Raw genomic sequence first — 12,479 nt, forward strand, 5'->3', positions numbered from 1 at the left:
TGTGTGTGTGTGTGTGTGTGTGTGTGTGTGTGTGTGTGTGTGTGTGTAAAAATTTAAAATCTATCTATCCTACAAACATACACATACAGAGGGATGCAGTGTCTGATGTGCATACCATAGTTCTCTTCTGAATAGATTCAGAACTTCTGAGTCTCATGCCATGTACTGCTTACAACTAATGGAGTAATTCTCCCTGACATCAAATGTTAGAGGCCTGTGCTTTTAGAGCAGGAACATCTGAGTTCTGTCCTCGATGTTGTCAAGAAGTTCTGAGTGACCATGGTATGCACTACTGGGACAACCATGAAACCCTAAGTGGCTGTAGATTTATAGTGTGTGTGTGTGTGTGTGTGTATGTAAATAAAACCTTAGCTATACATTTGGGGCCTAAAATATCTGATACCATGTCCCTATTGTCAGTATATTTATTCTTGGTATTTTCTGATGCGTGATATGGACCTGTGGAAATATAGAATACTTTTTATCCATGTGCAGTCACTTTATTATCCTTCTAACTTGTGTTGACAGGTGCTAGATGACCCCAGCGAGGACCATCTGTACATGGGTAAACAAGTCACTCTTCCCTTCTGCCCCACTATGCATGCCACATGACAGTGACAGTATTTGGATGCAATCTCTGTTTGCGTGGATCAAACTTTTGGATGACTGTATAAAATATTTCCCATGGTCTGCAGGGGGGACTGTGGTCGTGAGTTATGCCAGCAAAGTAGCTGATCACTATGGAGATTCCTTTTATGCTGCTTAAAGTAATAGAATAGGGCTTACAGCAGTGAGAATTTTCATGGCATGGGTATATCAGAGGAACAGGTCCCCTTTAATTACAGAGACATGTGGGATCCAACATCTGGGCTCAGAAAGAGATAAAACAGGACTTTACCCGGTCAGCCTATACTCAGCAGTGCATTAGGTTATAATTAGATGTCTGGGAGCACTTTGCAGAGCCAGGTGCCCAGCTGTAACCTGTAATGCTCTTAACTGCTATCCTCCTGTCATCTCACCCAAGTGCTGTATAAGCTGTAGTTCCTTTTTTGAAAGAGGGACTGTCTTATCTGCATTCTCTCCCCAAATGTTGAAACCCCTGCCCTTCCCACTGAGGTTAAAGAGGAGCAGAGTTCAATAATAATTTTGTTTCCGTAGCTATCCTGCCAAGCAAGGGTTGCAAAGAGTTGTGCTTACATTGTCTTGCCTCTCCCAACCCCATTTTACAGCGAGAGAAACTGAGGCACAGGGGAGCAGTAAATCATAGAGTTTAAGGCCAGAAGGGACCACGAGATCATCTAATCAGACCTCCTGCATATCAGAGGCCATCAACACCTCCCAGCACTCATACACTAAACCCAACAACCAAATGAGACCAAACATTCCAGCCCCCAGGAAACTAAATTGTCGCATGTCACAGGCAAAGAATAGGAGGGACTGAGTTGCACCGATGTATGAGCTCCCTGCAGTGGCAGGGAATTGATTAAGTGAGAGATCCTAAGATGATCCTGGCATGTGACCTGCACCCCCATGCTGCAGAGAATGGCAGTGACTTTGGGGGTGTTTTGCCTATCTGACCTGAGGGAAAACTGCCTCCCAACCACACACATGGCGATCAGTTAGACCTGAGCATGTGAACAAGAAGCAGCCAGCAAAGCATTTGAGAGAAAGAATGCTTGATGCCACCTCAGAGCACTCACCCACCCTTCCCATCTCCAGCTTTAGCCATCTCAGATGCTTCAGAGGGAAGAGGCACGGGTTGGGGGAAACCAGGTAATAATTGGGGGATAAAAATCCCTTTCTGACTCCTGCAGGTGACCGGCTGAAGCCCTGAAACGTGAGATTTTAGGAACATAAGACACAAACTGGATGGGACCTGCAGGACTGCCAAGCCCTGCTCCCTACAGTCACAAGCAATCCCGTCATACAATCCCACTCATAAATTTGTCCAGCTCTCTTAAATCTAGCTAAATTATTTGATCCCACAACTCCTATTGGGAGGCTGTTCCAGAACCTCACTCCTCTGACAGTTAGAAACCTTATAATTTCCAGCCTGAATTTGTTCATAGCCAGTTTATGCCCCTTTGGTCTTGTGCCAACATCCTCCTTTTTCTTAAAGTGACTTACCCAAGAGCATACAAGCCTGTGGTAGTGCAAGGAATAGCACTGTAGAGATTGCCATATTTGCTCAGACCAATGATCCCATTTATTTGGTACCCTGACTCTGAAAGTGGCCAGTACCAGACCCACGTACTAATGTATTGCATCTCTTTCCAGACTCAGATTCTCTCCCTGCACTAGCTGGACATCTATTGATTTGAATCAAAGGTGCAATAGAAGTAAATTAAAATGTGATGTAAACTGGATATTCGTTATGGACACTTCTTCCTGCAGCTTCATTCTTGCTTAACCCTATTTGGGATTGAACTGAAGAGTGGTGTTATCTGTTAGTTATAGCAGGGTGTCGACAGTCTGACCTGGATTTTATACGTTGCTCTGCCACTAACTCGCTGTATGACTTTGGGCCAGTCACTTAACTTTTCTGTGCCTCAGTTATCCCAGCTATAAAATGGGGTAGAACTTACCTACTTAAACAATAAATGGTTGCAGAGCATGCTGAGACTCTGGGTTGAAAATACTATGGAAATGCAACATTTCCTTATTGTCAGATGGTGGGTTTTGGGGGGGGGGGAAGTTTCCTCCTCGTACCCTAATTTTAGCTCCTTTCAGAGCTGTTGAAGTTGGCTCCTGGTGGGAGTTGTAGATTTTTGGGGGGTTTTTTAGGCAGTAATGACTGTAAAGAGCAAACTACTCACAGAGATCTGGGGAGTCATGTCAGCAAAGCCTGTAAGAGCTCACTGATTAGCACAGCCTCTACCTTTTTTCCCCGTCTCTCTAGAATTGTTTAGCAGTTTGTTCCCTAAAATAGACCAGTTTAAGGGAACTAATCAGCCTTGAGAATGTTCCCTGATATACGTTGCTTAATATTGCTCAAAACTACCCTTAAAAATTGAGAATTTCAATACAAATGCCCATCTGCAATAACAAAGGGGATGAACAAAGGCCAGGACAATGACCAATTAAGACCAATGTTCCAATCACCGTTCTTGCCACTATGACTTTTTAAATCATCATCTGAGTTCATTAGCATATTGGTCTCATTGTGAATCTGCCTTATTTCTATTAATTTAATCTACCCCCTGGGGGCCAGGTTTTCCAGGGCTAACAGCTGTTGTGCCTGGAAAACATATGTTAACGAAGGGGCACATTTGTCATCCTTTCTCATGCTATGCAGGACCTTACTCCCTGTTTAGTCCCATAAACCTCAGTGGTACTTACTCCGCATGAATGTGGCCGGATCAGGGCCTGAATGTGTATCTGTGAACGTACAAATAACTGAATATATTCACTTCTCCGTTTTGTACAAGGGACGTGTGTTTTCCACATTCAGCTTAGGCGCAAAAACGTTATTGACTTGGTTTAAAAATATAACATCATAGAAGGTGTAAGATGTGCATTGTTTAGCAGAGGAACTAAGGGTATCTCTACACTGCAGCTGGGAGCAAATGGGTAGACACACTTGTGCTAGTGGGGCTTGTCTATGTGGATGTTGCAGCCCCAGTGAAGGTTTGGGTGAGCCCCTGGTTCCAAGCGTGGGTGGCTAGTCTGAGCCCAGGCTGGTGCCGCAATATCCACACTGCTATTTTTAGTGTGCTAGTGAGAGTCCCGCTATATGTCTCCCCAGGCTGGGAGGCTCATCTCCGCTGCAGTATAGATAGACTCTTACTGGCTCTTTCCCAGCTTTTCTTGAAGAAATAAGCAGTTTGTTTAAGCTAAATCCATGAACGTTTTTTGGGGGAAAACTTTTTATTTGATCCCTGGTGGAACCTTCCTGATGGTGTGTATTTTGCTCTGTACCTTACTTAACTGATGATGGAGCACAGTATTCGGGTCAAAGAGCTAAAGTGTCCTTAGACCCTAGTTCTGCATTCTCTGCACACTCAACACTTGGGTATGTAAGAAATGCAGAATCAGGGTCATAGTGAGAAGATTCTTAGCCTGATAAACTATAATGATTCTGAAGTACTGAACAAATATGTTAGTTCATAGATTATTAACAAGGAAGATAGTAATATGCTCTTTGAAGTAGCGGCGTGAATTGTCAGTCTAATTTCTGCATGAACTACAGATCTTTGTGATAAATACAGTGACGACGTCATGTAAAAATGTACATTTTTAAAAAACAAAATAGCACATGGGATTCTTCCACATTCTGAACTCACTTCACCCAGCCAGTTTCATGTTGTTGTTTATTATGATTTCCATAATTGGTCATAGAAATAATTGCTTTTCTGCTGGGATCTTGTTTGCAGAGCTTTCAGCCTGTCATTAATCACCTTCTCCTTTGTGTTTCAGTGTTTGAACTGGTAAAACAAGGGTAAGTATTGAACCTTGTTATTAGGTCTACAAACTTAGTGAATATTGAAGCAAATGTATTTCATAAGCAATGTGTGTGAGTGTAGTTTGGTTGAAATAGTGCATACAGTGGGCCAAATTCCTTACAGTGGTGATGCGGAAGGTGTTAAAAGTAGGTCTCCCTATGTCCTGGTCTGCAACTTACAATTTAGATCGTCCTAGCTATGTTACGCGGGGGTGTGAAAAATTCTCACCCCCCGAACACTGTAGTTAAGCCAACCTTTACCCCCCCCATTGTAGATGTGGTTAGGTTGACAGACGAAGTCTTCCGTGGACCGAAGTACCACGGCTCATGGTGGTGTATTACCTACATTGATAGAAAAAAACCTTTCAGTCGATGTAGGACGTGTCTACACTATGGCATTGCAGCTGTGCTGCTGTAGTCCCTGTAGTGTAGATGTGCTCTGAGACCTAGATGCCCCTGAACCTATGTACACCCCTTACTGATCAATAAGGGAGTCTAATTTGTTATAATTGACATGCCAAGGAGTTTGGAGAGGTGTAAGTTAAAGTAAGGTGGGCTTTTACCTCCTCCTGCTAGCTCCTGTTCTTGCTGCAGTCTCTCTTCTGGCCTTTGTGTATGTGAGTTACACTGACTGAGGCTCTCTGATGTGCTCCGAGTTTATCCGTGAGAGTGTAGAATGAGCCCAAATGATTGTGAGATGTGGAATCCTGGGTCCAATCCAGCACCTTATTGCATGTCTTGGGAAAATGGCACAACAGATCTACAACTGCAGATACCTGTGTCGGCTTGTGCACATGTGTGCAGTATGCTACATTCAGACTGTCTCAGTTCTGTTCTGGGATGTCAACATCTTGTCTGAGTTTTATTCTTCTAAACTCTGTTGCCTTTCAACCTGCTACATCAGCAGAGGACAGAGGCAGCATGGCCTAGTGGACAGGACTCTAACTGGGAGTTAAGAAATCTGAGGTTCAGACTCCGCTGATGACTGTGTGACTTTGGGCAAATCATGTAACCTTTTTCCCCATCTTTAACTTGGGGATAATAATGCTCACTGAACTTTGTCAAGTGCTTTGAGATTTACAGATGAAAAATTCTAGGAAAAATAAAATAGGGTTTAAATGGCAGGAGACGTTTAGGAAAAAGTATCTCTGAATGTAGTAAGGGCTGTTTGCAGTTCTCATGACAGCAGCAGTAGCGATGTAATTGTAACTAAAACTAGATTGTTAGCTCTTTGGGGTAGGTTCTATGTTTGTACAGCCTCTAGCACAATGGGGTCCTGGTCCATGGCTATGGCTCTTGGGTGCTATAATAATTCAAATAATAACATTGTTAGAGCTGAAGATTTCCCTTATTATCATGGGCAAGAAGCTGAAAACACAGTAAGCCAATGTGTTTCTTTGTGGATTCATGATACAATTTTCCAGCATGAGAATTTAAACACCCATTGAGCTTATGTTGATATGTATCTTCTCCCTCAGTACTGAGAATTAGCTTGGGTCATCTTGGAGAGAGAATGAAATGCTGAGTCCTCCTCACCTCTTTCTCTCTCCCCCCCATCTTACAGTGGGGAAGCCCATGTATCCAGCTGAGAAATAATTGTGTACTGTAGAGTCTCCTCTGCCCTTGAGAGGCATAGGCAGCTTCCATTACTGCTAGTGGAGGGTAATCCTGTGCAACAGATAATAGAGGCTCATGGGTCATTTTCTGATCCTCTTGACTTGTGAGGCCATCTACTGTGTTATCCATGAGTCTTATCGTTGGCACTCAGCCTGTTGAGTGTCTGCAGTGCACCATCGGGTGCTAGCGTGAGATGGGATTCAGGAGGATAGAGATGTCCATTTATGGGAACAGCAAAGGGATGGGCAGTGCAAGCAGCATGGTTCAGTGGGTAGGGCACTCAGGAGACCTGGATTCTATTCCTGGCTATATCATTGACATGTTGTGGGACCTTGGTCGAGTCACATCCATCTCTCTGCCCCCTCCCACCATTGATCTGTCTTCTCTGGTTAAATTTCAAGCTCTTCAGGGCAGGGACTGTCTCTTCCTATTCATTACAGTGCTCAGCACAGTGGGTCCCTGGTTTTGGATGGGACCTCTAGCTGTTGTTATAATACCAGTGATAAATATATGGGCATCCTCCACCAACGTGAAGAACAAAAGGGGACTCTTGGACAGAGCAAGGCACTCTAGCATCTCTTTAGCTCTGTCTACTTCAGTTAGATGCTGGATCCTTCAGAGATTCAAGACAGGCAGCAGCATCTCCCACAGCTTTTGGGAAAATGTGCAGACTCTGGCAAGGAGACAAGAGACACATATTCAAGGTGGAGCTAATTAGTTTAACTTTCCTCTGAGAGTCCCACCTGCCTTCCAAAAAAACAACACTCCTGCACTGCTGATGGCAAAAGAATAATCTGAACTTTGCAGTTAGCCCTGGAACACTAGAAACCTCGATGGATCCTAAATAGACGGGGGCGTAGCACCAGATCCTGTGCTTCAGCATTTCTCTGAGATACCACAGGAGGGGGGTGTAATACTGGGGAACTAAGACTGTAGTGGAGAAGGGAGATTTTTCTTGCAATGGCCACATTAAGGGTCAGATTCTGCTCTCAGTCCCAGTAGATCCAAAGCAACTCCGTAGACTTTAAGGGAGTAACTGCAGATTGGCACTGGTGTAATAGAGGTTGGGATCTGTCCCTAAATCTCTTCGTTTGAGGGAAATAATGAGTAAAAAGAGGAGACCGACATTCCTGGGGTTGAAGAAAATTCCATCTGTCCCTCATATAGAAAGGAGACAGTTCTGAAAGGACGAATAGATGGACCAGTATAGCCAGCCATTGTGACCTACGGAAGAACTATGTAAGGTCCAGATGTGCAAGCCAAACAGCTGCCAAGGTGCTGTTCCAAGTTCTGTGACCTGTTCCTTTCTAATGTGACTCAGTTAATCCCTTCCCCTGTCCCACTTCGGCTTTTTATAGTGACATGAACCAGATTCTGGGGTCGAGAGGGGACACCGCTATTTATGGGAGAGAGCCACGGTACACCACTTCATTTTTGTGCTGTGTGACTGTGTAGGGGGAGATTGGAGTGGAGCCCGCTAGTGCCGCTTTCCCAGCTTGTGCTGAGGAAGAGGGTTTGAAGACACTTGAAACACAATTGGGTGACAGGAGTAAACCACACTGGAAATCCTTGGAAACTTCTCTTCCCACAAGCCTAAACCTCAATGAGAATCAGACCTAAGAGAGGGCAGCTCAGCACTTTCATGTCTGTAGGAGACATCTTGCACTGAAATGGCTTTTAGTTCTCTCAGTCTTTTAATTGTATAGATCTCCACTTTCATGCTGCTTCTTAAACACCACTTAGTCCAGGAAGCATTTCTACTGTAATGGCTGCTTCCCATCCTTTGTACATTCTGCCTTCCTGTAATGTTTGCCTTAATCAATGCCTCTAGATTGCAAGCTCTTTGGGACAGGGAAACTTGATCTATAAGGCCAAAATCCAATAATTTATCCAGTGCTATATGCATGTACCATGCAATGTATGTTAATGACCTGGATTCTAATGGACCAGACCCTAATTTCTTCACTCCACCCTTGTTCAAGCAACGCTCCCACTGACTTCAGTAAGAGTTTTGCCTGACTCAGAGCTGATTAAGTCCTTCAGGATTTGGCCATCTAATACTAAAGGGAGGAGCTGCCACTGCCAAGGTAGCATTTGTGCATGAACGTGATGCCACTGAGGGCAGCAGAGCCCTGCTGCTCGGGCTCTTGTGTGTATCACAACCAGAGGGATATTCTGGGGTGACATCCATCCAGGTGCCCATGCAAGAGGGGAAATCATGGAACCTGTCATATAGAGGGATAGGTAAGGTGTAGGCCTCCATCTTTGGCTACAGCCAAAGAACATGCAGCGCAACTCATAAGGCTGCAAAGGTGACTTTAAGCCACTTTTCTACTTCCCTGGTCCTCGTCCTGGGCCATTGTGTTCTGAACTGACCCCTCCCCCCCCCCAGGGTAATTCGGAGTAGCCTGGGGGCTGCTGTAACATAGGCAAGCTGTCAAGCTCAGGGGCACTTACAGTAGCTGGGAATTGCTGGGTTTTAGGGGCGCCCCAGCTATGTCCCCTAAGCCACCCACCAAGAGGAGGGCTAGCGTAGGAGCCATTTTCCAATTCTGCACCAGCTGAGGAGCCCGCTCGGCTGAGATTGTGGCTGGCTCCAGCCGTTTTAGGGCTGCTTTGCAACAGTGTAGTGCGGCAAAGGGGCCCTAATGCAGCCAAAGATCAGGGACATAAAATCTCTCCCCTGGAGCAGCAGGGATGGCTGAATGTCTGGCACTGCCTTTCCTAGGCAGAGTCTGTGTAAAGGTGCCACTGTATCTACCATATTAAAATTAAGTTCCCCAGCTTGTTTCTTCTGGTGACATAGGATGTGTCTACACTGCAATTAAACACCTGGAGCTGGCCCGCGGGGTGTCCCTGAGCCAGGGCTCCAGCACAAACTCAAACATCAACACTGCAGTTAAACAGCCCTGTAGCACAAGCCCAAGTCAGCAGACATGGGCCAGCCACGGGTGTTCCATTGCAGTGTAGACATACCCATTGATAACTAAAAACCATGTGTCAACGTCCTGAGCCACAACAATGCAACATGATTATTTTTATAGTGTAGACAGGGCCTAATATGCCAACGTTCTGGTTTATTATAGTGAGTTAATTCACAGCATTTGCTGAAGACAGGAAGGAGAGTTGTAGGATAGCCAGGCTCATGAGCTAAAGAATCCATTATCTCTCACTGGGTCAGAGCTTTGCTACCTGTTCTCTTAAACATCAGTCGGAAAAAGAAGCCTCTGACATCTTGTGGGTTCTAAACTGTGCCCCTCTTCCTCATTAGCCCTGCTTTGTTGCCTTTCCAGGCCTGTGATGGAAGTCCCTGCCATTAAACCTCTCACTGAAGATCAGGCTCGGTTCTACTTTCAGGATCTGATCAAAGGCATCGAATACTGTAAGCTTCTAAACAGAAACCACTGGCGTTCTTAACAACGTGGGGGCAGATTCGCAGCTGGTGTAATTCAGCTAGCTCCAGCAAAGCGACACTGACTGACACCAACTCAGGATCTGGCCCATAGTTTCGACGTTCTTGTTAATTGAGTTTTGCAATCCCTGTGTGTTTGGTCATTTGCTCTTAGCTACCACCTGCTAGTTGTGTTACAAGCATGCACTGCCATTAATGTCCTGCTGTTTCTTTAACACACAGTGCACTATCAAAAGATAATCCACCGGGATATTAAACCTTCCAACCTTCTAGTTGGGGAAGATGGTCACATCAAAATCGCTGACTTTGGAGTGAGTAATGAGTTCAAAGGAACTGATGCCCTCCTGACCAACACTGTGGGCACCCCTGCATTCATGGCACCGGAAACCCTCTCGGAAATAAGAAAAATCTTTTCTGGCAAGGTATTTTGTAGTGAGGATTTTTATAACTGTCTCTTTAATATATACATGCTTTTCGGGCTCCATGTGCAAGAACTATCCATAATACTGTATTCTCCTTTCTTCCAAGGCTTTGGATGTATGGGCCATGGGAATCACGCTCTTCTGTTTTGTGTTTGGACAGGTAATGAGTTTCTTGGTTGAGTCTGGTCAGTGAGTCAGCATGTCTCTACACAAGGCTCTGTGTGGTGTTTCATAGGGTGAAATTTATATCCCCTTTCCTCCCCCACAAAAAAGCCTGATCAGTCATGGCTTCTTCTCCCATAACCTATCCCTTGCTGCCTGCTGCGCTGGGGCTGGGCCAACATTCCTCCAGCGCAAAGGGTGTGCAGAGGCCTGCCTTACAATGAAGCTGCTCCTCCTAAGGCCCAGCCCCTTGCGTCGCCCATCTGCAGGGCTTCATTGCAGCATGGGACTTTTTAAAATCCTGCTCCGACTATTATGGCAGCGGGTCCTGCAGGACCCACAGGCTCTACACTAGTCCCACACAGGCTCTACCGTAGAGTGCCTTGTGCAACCCACAGCTCCGTAAGTGTTGGGTTTTTTTATGAATGTCTAATCATTCGTTCTTAAGGTGTCTGGACATTACTGCAGCGGTTTTTCTCACTGTGAGTGGGGATGGTTTGTGATAATGAAGTAATTCCTGCCCTGATTCATTTATATTGTCAGAACATCTGGGCATTTCACATTCAGCTTAAAATCAATAACCACAAGCTTGGGTGACTCCGTGAAATTGCACATGACCCATGCCTGCTGTGATGCTAATGGATTCATGAAAGCCCAAGTAAATGGGTGAGCTTCTCCCATACCTTGCAAATTACTAAACAGTAGATCCATTTGACCAGCAGAGGGCACCTCTGCTGAGAACATCTTTGTGCCAGTCCTGGGCGAGCAAGAGCTCATCCAGCAGAGATCTTAGCTGGTGCAATGGGACGTAGAGGGAGAGATGGCTTAATAAATGATGCTGGAGAATGGATGACCCTGTCTGGCTCTCTTCCAAACCATGGGGTCAATCCAGCAGTGCTTGCTCGTGAGAGGCTCCACTGCTTTCAGAATGCTCAAGGATTGTAGGGTTGGGCCTGTCCAGATGGTTCAGCCAGGAGCTGTTGTTCTATTCTGTCCTTTGAGCCCACACTATGTAAAGGTGTCATTTTTGTTGTTGTTTTTAAATGAAGCTGAACAAAATAACATGGTGAGAAAATCGGCCCTGTGTTGTATTTTCCCCCGAATTCTTTCTCCCTCTCCTTTGGAATCCTGCAAAATTCTTCCCAAGGCAAGTGATGCATTCTGCTGACTCCACCAAATTGGCTTATTGCTTAACAAATCCTGTTGTTTATTTTTGTTTGTTTGTGACTAGTGCCCTTTTATGGATGAGAGGATTCTAAGTTTACACAGTAAAATCAAGACCCAACCCCTGGAATTCCCAGATCAGTGAGTACATAGAAGGCTTTTTATTATTTATGCACGTTGGAAAGTGAACACCATTTCCCCAGGATCCCAGAAAGCACTGAGTCAATGGAACTGAGCCTGATCCAATGAGATTTTACAAAACTAACCCAAACCACCAATACTTCCCTTTCTCTGCTGCACTCATCCCTGGAAAACTCCCTTCAAACTTGACATGGGGTCAAAATTTGTTGATCTACAGCTGTTGAAAAAATGTTTGTGATTTAAGTTCTGGAGTCTCCAAAGGGAATTAACCTCTTCCATTGCCACATGGTGGATTTCTGTCCAATCTCTCCATCTTTTTTTTTATACCCTGCGCATCCCTCACTGCTCTGAGCACGGTTGTTTATTTGACTCCAAGTCATCTCAGTGTGTATTTGCTTCTCCTATGGAAACTCCCTTGGGGACAGTTACATGGGAGAGGGTCCCTCCTTCCCGAGGCAGTGACTAAATGAAGAAGTAACTGATCTGAGTAATCCCATGGATTCCTAAATTTTCTGCTACTCCTTAATCCTTGGTTCTCCTTCATCATTTTAATCCCATTCCCAAACACTGTCACCTCCACTCAGAGCTTTACCAAAGTGAGTGCTGGGCATCATGGGCCTCAGGATTCAGCTCCGCGGTGGAGTAGAAGTGAGTGTGCACACAGCATGGTCATTCTCTAGCACTAGCCTAAGCGATCTGCAGAAGCACAGGCATTTAAGCCCAGGGTGCTGTGTCCAGACCTATCTCTTCCCCCAAACACCTCTTTGGAAATAAGCTGATATGATGAAACCTGTCAATGAGAAGTGGCTGTGAACTCTCTCAAATTAACCCGTGGATCACTTTAATTTCCCAAGGCCAGACATTACCGAGGATTTCAAGGATCTGATCATGCGGATGCTGGATAAAAACCCTGAATCCAGGATTTCAGTCCCGGAAATCAAGGTACTTGCCAGTTGGAAATGAAGCCTTGTTGGTGAGTTGCGGCCTCGCTACTGTCCGGGCTGTTTTTATTTTGTTGCGTTTTCTTTGCTCAGTCTTGTCTGGAGTCAGTTTATCATTCATTGCTCCCTCCCCCAACTACCAATGCCTCCTTTTCAGGCCCTCCTGAGCCTTCTCCATC

The 12,479-nt window shown here is 45.2% G+C and overlaps 1 protein-coding gene across 2 annotated transcripts in view; it reads left to right on the plus strand.

Annotated features, from left to right (window-relative positions):
* The window catches only part of CAMKK2 (calcium/calmodulin dependent protein kinase kinase 2), a 46,684-nt gene that overhangs the window by 23,389 nt on the left and 10,816 nt on the right, over positions 1 to 12,479 (plus strand). For both annotated transcript variants that reach the window (XM_024196181.2, XM_024196182.2), the window contains exons 8-14: positions 529 to 565; positions 4,417 to 4,438; positions 9,352 to 9,440; positions 9,693 to 9,892; positions 9,999 to 10,052; positions 11,286 to 11,359; positions 12,214 to 12,301. In XM_024196181.2, the coding sequence (XP_024051949.1) occupies positions 529 to 565; positions 4,417 to 4,438; positions 9,352 to 9,440; positions 9,693 to 9,892; positions 9,999 to 10,052; positions 11,286 to 11,359; positions 12,214 to 12,301 (564 nt within the window). The remainder of the gene's footprint in view (positions 1 to 528; positions 566 to 4,416; positions 4,439 to 9,351; positions 9,441 to 9,692; positions 9,893 to 9,998; positions 10,053 to 11,285; positions 11,360 to 12,213; positions 12,302 to 12,479) is intronic.

The sequence above is a fragment of the Terrapene carolina genome, unplaced genomic scaffold (assembly GCF_002925995.2).
Source record: "Terrapene carolina triunguis isolate 2854851 unplaced genomic scaffold, T_m_triunguis-2.0 Scaffold234, whole genome shotgun sequence".
NCBI classification, from domain to species: Eukaryota; Metazoa; Chordata; order Testudines; family Emydidae; genus Terrapene; species Terrapene triunguis.